Source organism: Phoenix dactylifera, chromosome 2 (genome assembly GCF_009389715.1).
Source record: "Phoenix dactylifera cultivar Barhee BC4 chromosome 2, palm_55x_up_171113_PBpolish2nd_filt_p, whole genome shotgun sequence".
Taxonomy (NCBI): Eukaryota; Viridiplantae; Streptophyta; class Magnoliopsida; order Arecales; family Arecaceae; genus Phoenix; species Phoenix dactylifera.
Window position 1 is genome coordinate 22559689 of NC_052393.1, and position 8603 is coordinate 22568291.

General features: G+C 35.3%; 1 protein-coding gene across 1 annotated transcript; it reads right to left on the minus strand.

The window, feature by feature from the left end:
• Positions 1–1225: 1225 nt before the first annotated feature.
• LOC103697213 lies at positions 1226–8027 on the minus strand. The gene is made up of 6 exons (XM_008779032.4): positions 7572–8027; positions 4939–5036; positions 3618–3689; positions 2655–2779; positions 2346–2418; positions 1226–1617 (listed from the first exon to the last, which is right to left on the minus strand). Exons 1-6 carry the CDS (start codon positions 7855–7857, stop codon positions 1513–1515), a joined length of 759 nt encoding a protein of 252 aa, XP_008777254.2. The 5' UTR covers positions 7858–8027; the 3' UTR covers positions 1226–1512.
• Between the last annotated feature and the right edge of the window lie 576 nt (positions 8028–8603).

The following is an 8603-nucleotide window of genomic DNA, read 5'->3' on the forward strand; positions in this document are numbered from 1 at the left end:
CAATTATCTTGATTGATAGAAACCTATATAATCCAACAAGCACTGGTGCACCAACTCATGATTCAAGACCACTTGTTGCTACAATATCTAATGACTCCTAGGCGGCCGCCCTTGCAACTACTCTAGAACAATGCAATTATTTTCTAAAATTAATCTAGGCTGGTAACTGACATTCTTTGGCAAATCTTGCAAGTAAATATCTCTGTCTTTCTTCTTTCTTAAATAATCAATCTTGGATTATTGATTTTGTTGATACCGACTCTCGTCCAAATTTGCTGAACTCCTACAAAATTGTTTCTTCCGTCCCCAATCAAACACCCCAATGGTCAAACTACTCATGTTTCTCATATTGGTAATGAACTACTGCTACATGATGGCTTACATGCACCTTTGTTTCATTTTTAATCTCCTTCCAATTAGTTAAATCTCCGATTCTCTTAATTGCTTGGTCACATTTTCTTCCTAATTATTGTGATTTTCAGGACCTGCAAATGAAGAAGAGATTTAGATTGATTAGGGAGACTGGTGGTCTTCACCATTTGGAGCTCGACACCATCACTTGGCTGGATATTGTTTACACTATTAAGAGGTTAAGTTTTGCATCAGCCTCGCAAACAACATGTGGAAGCCACTCTTTGTTTATTGCAGTATTTGAAAGGATCACCGAGTCGAGGCATCATGTCATCTGGTGGCCGTTCATTAAAGTTACTTGTTTATTGTAACTCAGATTGGGCTGATCGTCCCTTGACACAATGGTGGTCCACATAATAATTATACATAGCAAAAGAAAACATATAACATATATTTCTAGTGTGAATACATCCAAAAAAAATTAAAACATAACAAGTTATAAAGTGCTCTAGGTAACTCCCCCGCACCAACCTATAAGGCCTGCCACATACAAAGCTACCCAACCTCAGCTCCATTGGCTCTCTATAAACAAGCTTGGCCCGAAAAGCGACGTCTCCACCAACTATATCCCTAATATCTCGGAGCAACTAGAGTATTTGAGGTTCTACATCTACTCTTGTAGCGCTACGGACGATGTTCTTCACTTGGGAGCCCTTACTCCCAAGCTTCCACAAGATCAATTTCGACGGATACGTACTAGACGGTGACAGGAGGGGTAGTGCAGGCTTCTCGAATTCTAGAGTGGTTGTTGCTAGTGGATATAGATAAATAATAGAATTGCATTGATAAATTTGATCACTGTTTTTGCAAAATAAAAATAATTTTATTGAAGTTTCTCATCATGAAGGTAATATTTAAGTTAACCTTACCTACCATAGGATTAATTTCAGCAATCACATAAGCATTTATTTTATAGCCTTAGTTTTATACGGCACCATTGAAAGAGCAAGTTACATAAAATAGCGTGCATGCTGATACTGAAGAATTGTTTATACCAAAACTGATGCAATGATCCATCTCCTTGTAGGGAACAGAAAATTGCTTCGGGATTATTTGGGGAATCATTGACATGAGATTGGCTACCACATAACATCATGATGGTTAAAAACTGAGACCGAGCTGAAGTCCAAGTGCTGAATGGATAAGGAATAGGGTCATTATACTGCTACCAAGGAGGCCATGTACAGTCCTCATTCCTGGATTTTCCTGAATATTACAAGAAAGAGTTGAAATCAAAATCCTTTTATATAGATTAACAATATTTCATTTGTAAAAGTTCATACATAAAGGTATCACCATATGATCCTGAATTACAAAGGGAGTATTTGTGTATGTCCAACAAAGACCAGACCAAAATAGCAAAAAGAATATATTATTGGTGGCATTGTCTGAAGAATTGATTGCCTAAACTATTAGACATTGTACAATGGAAAATTATTGATCATATAGCATTCAGCATGAAATAAGATTCTAAGAACATTTTGTACCATAAGCAGTCAATGACATAGGGTGACCAACTGGGAGGTGATTTAATCGCCTCACCATTTTAAACAAAAGATATAGTGCAACCAACAGCTAATAATTGAATTGATATGTAACTAATCACGCTTCTCATGGCTTTAACCTTTTCATTGAGAAAGACTAGCGTTTGGATGCTCCGTGCACATGAAAGATCCTGGGAAGAAAATTAAAACATCTAAAGAAGAAAATTGGGAGACCCTCCATTCACATATGCATTTCTTTAACATTATCCTTTCTAGTAGTTTTCTGTTTTTGGTCTGTCCCTACAATCATTTTTCTTTTCTTTTCTACAAAACTGGAACTCTTGAATATCATAAAGAGAACAGATATTGTTCGAGCTATGGCATTTCGACTTTAACATCAAAAGTGGAAATAACACATAAGGCTTTCCATTTAATTGTCAAAATTTCTACCTCAAACAGGACTGGTAAAATTGATTGAACTGTCAACAGGGAAAGACCGATGAAACCGCTGACAGCATGAGGACTGCAAGTGTAAAAATCATCAGATTAGTACAACTGAGATTATGAGCAGAGTAATAGCTTCAGGTTTTAAGGGTAATGCACTCAGAATATAAGAGCATAGTTTTCAATACAAGTACTACCCCTGCTTTCCATAAATAATGAAAGGAAAAAGGAAGACAGGAAGAAACGCATGCATTTTTCTCGGAGAGATGATTAATAATACTTAAAATGGTCATATGGATAAACATTTCTAGGTACCTCTCAAAAATGGGTTTGTTAGAAGTGAGCAAAGCAGTTATTCCACCAGTGGCACCAAGAGCAAAGAAGAAGAACATGCCACCAAGGAGCTTAGGATGCAGATCTTTGGCCTTGGCCTTCTCATCCTTCAACAATAAAATTAAGCATGACAAATAACTCTGTATTATCTAAAGAAAGAAAAACTTTAGAAGATGATGTACTGAAATATAAAATTTGCAATGTTGCTCAGAAGAAATTATCATTTTATTTTAGAATTTGTGTGCAGTCAGTTGACCATTTATTCTTTCATTATGAGTCTTACATGATAAGATCACTCTGAGAATCAATGTGTAGACTGGAACAACCAGCCTGACATGATAGTCCTAATTTTTGAGTCAATTTCAAGCTTGAGATGTTTAAATGATTCTGTGGTGTACGACCAACTATTTCAGTTTGTTAGTTTACTAAGAAGACCACCTATGACCTATCTACGGACACCTGAGATATACCTATTTATTCTATCGGACAAGAAATCATCTAACATGCAATTCTGGCTGAAGGTCAAGTAACCCTGGATGATTTGGTTAACAGAAGAATGATAAGAAAACTATTGGAACATAAACGGAATAGAATAAATGATTATTCTTAAAAGCATTAAGTCATTACCAAGGTTCGCCGTCTTGCTACCGGATCCCGTACCGGTGCCATACTAGCACAACATCGGTACGGTACGGTATGAAATATTTTTAATGTACCGAGTGTCGGTACACTGCATGTACCGGATATCGGTACCGAATCAGTACAGTATGGTACATCCTGTACCGCCCGGTTTGGGCCGGTATGACGTACCTTGGTCATTACAAATAATTATCCACAAAAGCTAAATTAATAATGCATTTTGTATTAATTCATTTGCTAAAAAAATTGTTGTTTTACAGAAATTTTTATCAACATGATAACCTAATTCATAGACAAATGACTCACTGCATCCTTTGACAATCTTATTCGGAATCCCAAATATGTTCCATAGCCACCCATTGCAAAGAGTACCACAGCCTGAAAAACAAGAGAAAAACAAGTTATTTGACAAAATTGATCAATTAAAATATACCGATAGTCAAGGTTACCAACACTCCAGAAATCTCTCCTTTTTAAAGAGGTCCCTCCAAGTTAATATTCATAGAATTTGATGCATTTCTACAAATACATAGCAGAATGAAAGGTGGTTTGAGTACTTTGCTTTATCTTTTGAAATTCTTGATTCTCTATTATCATGAAAACAATGTAAATTAGTTAAGGATTAGATGTCCGTGAAATTTATATTTATGAAAAATTTATAAGTTGGTCCAAACTCCAAGTAATCATTCATGCAAAATAAAATTGTTGGAATCCTTCTGTTACACTTCAAACATTCATAATGTATCATGCATGGATGGTTTACCGGTTACGTTAGCTAATATTAGTATTTGTTTTAAAATATTTATTTTATTTTATTTTACAAAAATATGCAAAATTAACGTTTTAGAAAGCAATCTTGGCCATGTTTTAATTTTAAATAATGTGCCAATCATTTGTTTAAGCATATCTTAGAAACATTTGAGCATAAATGATCAAAAATAATTCTTTTGTTAATTCAATTACATTAAATAACTCAAGGATAAAGAGTACTTATAAAAACCGAATTTAGCAAACTGGTTCAATTATAATCTTTTAACATGGCATTTATCTTATTGTATCTTTGGCATATTAATAAACAAAACATATATGATACTAAATCATGAAAAAAATTGAGTCATGGCATAACTTTCATATAACTACAGAATGTTTCGAATTTTGACATTTTATCTACCTATGGAAGGCTAGAAAGTGCATAATGAGATACACCAATGACTTGTGATACTAGCCATCTATAGATGGTTCAAATTCCTAGCCACCTTCACTTGCATTTCTGCTATAAAATAGTGGAATCCTGGTGAACCAAACCATCTTATCATTGTTTATACAACTATTTGAGAAATATCAAGCGGTTGTCACCACTAAGATTCAAAACCTGAATCTCTCCAAAGTGGAGAGAAATACCAACTAGCTGAGCTATGGCTGGTTGGCCATTGTTTATACGACACAAATACAATTTTTTTTATTACTAGAAAGATATTCCAGTAATTGAGGTCGAGAAAAGAATTACTCTATTTTTATAAGGAGTGTGTAGGAAAATAGAATATTTGTTTACTTATGGAAATCAAAGAATTTAAGAAATAAGAATTATTGAAGTTAGTAACATTAATAATATGCTCACAGGACTTACCATGTTTCCTGGATGACCCCAGTGCACGAGCCAATCAGGAAGATTCCATGTCTTTATAAGCTCGACAAAAGGATCAAATATAGATCTCACAGTCCCAGCTGTTGTTTACATAACATCATTTCTATCTGTTCAGAGTGGCAACTAGCAGAAAAAGCTAAATAGGGATGATATGGTTTAAAATTGGAAAATGATGTCAGTTTAACATAAATTGATCATACCTATAATATAATGTAATGTGATACCTACTGTAAAATGTGTTTATGTGTCAATAACAAAATAACCTGTGAAAATAAGAACCTATATTTTTAGGCCTTAGATTCTGAAACACATTGTGCGAAACAGTCCACATGCCTCAGACATCATACAGATTGTCAAAGAACTGCTTTTATCCAAGAATAACTTGCCAGAAGGTATGCCCAATATTCCAAGAAAAACTTGCCAGAGGGCAGAGAAGTCTGACCTAATCTGGTTACAGAGAACTACATGGCATGCATGACAAACATAATGCTGTATGGAATGTCTTCCAAAGCATACAGACTATTTATTTATTAAAAAAATCTTGTTATATAGGAAATTTGAATATTAAGAAACAGAATATATCAGAGATGTTATGTGAGGTGCTTTGGGAGCAGTGACTCTGCTTGTGTAACTTGTAAGTTCATAGGACCAAAATCTTGCCCGTAATTAAGGTCATGTTTCATATTGTTATAGTTTTTATTCTTTTTATATTACACATTAGTGAAATACCATGAAGATTGATGTTGAAGATAACATTGTCCTAAAATTTTTGCTATCCACTTTTGTTTTTGCTGTTTTTTGAAAGCAATAACCTTTGCTACCAAAAAGCTCAAAACATTTTACAAGCAATTGCAGTAAACATTTGCTGTGCATGATACATGGATGGCCTGTGAGTATGGATTGGACCTCATTGGTTCAACCCCCAACCTGATCCTGACTCTCGTTGATACAACAGTGTTCATTAGGCCTCTTTCCATGCATTAAAGCACCAATAACTATCTTTCCAAATAAGCTTGGGAGATTTATGGCAATAATATATAAATTGATTTAATGAAGACAGACTCCACTAGAATCATCCTTTAATGTAAAAAATCTAAAATGAATCTTATAGAAACCTTTCAAGGTGAATCAATTCTTTGCAAACATGAGTATCAGCTAGACCTCTTGCAATGCATCAAATCACCAATACCCTTATCAAATTTTTCATTTCCAAATTAGCTTGTGACATCTATGGAAACAAAACCTATAGATTGATTTGGCGAGGACCAACTCGACTAGATTCATCCTCTACCTTTAAGAACCTTCTGAAAAATATAATTACTGGAATCTATCCATGTTTCTGCCCGTGTGAAGTCCTTGTAAAGCCTATGAATCACATGTTCTCTTCTCACATTCCATCAAAACATTAATGCCTCACCCACTTTCGATCCACATGTCACTCCTTCAAAGTTTTTGTATCTTATACTATACCTACTGAGACTAAAAGGAAAAAATGCAAAAATCATACCAAAGCTATTGTCACGATGATCTTTTATTTTCATCTATTCAAGAAAAAATAAAGGAATCGTTCCCAAGAAATGACAGCTTGGAAGATATCAGATGGAAGAAGCAAACACCAAGAGAACAATCAAAGAAAAATTAGCATCCTCCATCACTGTTGGAATAATAAAGAGTACAAAGATTCCAAAGGGTAAGGATAGATAGTGTTAACTAATTGTCTTAATACTCGAGTGCTTTACTTATCACACTGAGGAAGGAGCAGAAACCAACTTCAAGCACCAAATTATTGGAATCCTAGATCCATATTAGACTATAATATGCAATATAAATTGATAAGCCAACGATTTGCTTAACTATTTTCCTACTTTTCGTTTGCATTTTCTCTGGATTGAAATTTCTAAGTCAAGATTGATTGCATGTATCTTGATTTAGCACTCTGTTTAATAATCAATATTAGGACCTATAGTGTCTGTTTTAATCGGTCGAAGAAGAAAGCAAACTGTAGCTGTTGCAAGGTTGAGTATGCTGGCCTTTCATGCAAGCAATACTTAAAATGTTACTTTACCATTGGAGTTTGCGTTCTTCTGGAGAAACACAAATTTAAATGACGGACTAGAAATGCCAGATATTATTTTATCAAAATATTGGCTTTCGCGTTTGGGCCATTGTTGATTTTGTGTTTTTATTTCTCTACAAATTAGCGAAATAGCACATGGAGATTGATGTTGAAGATAGCATTTGCAAAAAAACCACTGCAGTTCCTTGCTTTTATTCTACGCTTTTTGAAAGCAGTAATTATTTGCTACCAAAAGCTCTAAAGATTTTCAAGCAATCTAAAAAAGCAACAGGGTTTCATCATATACTATTCAATCTACTTCATTTTTCTTCTTGCGTTTTCGACAACAAAAACAGAAAATAAAAGCAACACCTACCAGACTCAAGTTCTTAGGTCCAGGTCCAGGTCTACAGGTCCAAAGGAACCCAAGCTTCTCTAAAATAGATATGCTTCAAAGAAGAACACAAGGATGCAGAACCGTCCGATCTTGCATCCAAGCGCTCGAATCAAAATGAAATTAACTGCACTTGTATCATCATTTAAACTCTCATCTACTCACCTCCGGGGAGCAAGGCAGCCAGCAGGAGAGGATAAGGCGCCACCGAGTACAGGAGCGTCTCCCCCCCACGTTCCTCCTCCTCCTCCTTCTCTTCCACCTCTCCTAAGTTCCTCCCCTTCTCTTTCCTAGCAGCAGAGGAGGCAGCAACAATGAGAGGAAGAGGCCTTGTACTTCTTCCGAGCAAAGAGGGAGTTGTGATGAGTGTTCCTGAGAGAGGGGGAGGAGTTAGTCTCTGGAATTTGGTAGGAAGTGGGCGGAGAGTGGAGCTGGCCGTCAGCATTTCCATCTCTTCGTGGTATCTTGCACTGATGGAGCTTGATCTTGGGAGCGTTAGGAGATAATAAAGAGAAGGGAACACAGAGTAGAAGGGGCAAAGGGCGTTCACTCGGAGAGCGTGGAAGAAGAGAAGCCAAGTGCATCAAGGCTGATGGCAGGATGATGAACGCAACTGGATTGGAGGTCGCGTGGGTGTCGCTTGGCTTCCACACTCCCACCCTATCGTGGGGAAAGTTCGAATGGTGGTCTCGTTGGGTCCACGTTACCGTTTGGGCTTGGATCCTGAAGGAGGCCAAACCCTACAAAACTGGCTCGAGGTTTGTATGTTTGGAAGCTCTAATAAATTATCTGTAAAAATTTGATTTTTCATATCTGAATAGAAAAAAAATAATTTTTTATTAAGATTTTTTTAATAAATATTTTTTAAAAATTCAAATAATTTGTGTGAATATACTCTTAAAACTTATATTTATTTTTTATCTTCATAAAATATTATTTTTGCACAAATGCCTCTAATATAACGATTCTTCTAATACCATTAATAACTACCATATTTATTTTAATTAAAAATAAAATAAAATTTTGAAAAATTATTTTTTTGTCCCCTCTCGCAATCGTCTTACTTCTTTTTGCACATCTACCCAGTAAAGACATTTTAGTCATTTTAATTTGAAACCGTTAATTTTTTAATAGTATTAAATGGAGTGGGTACATACGCAAAAACAAGGATTAAAAAAAGGATAAAATAACAAAACA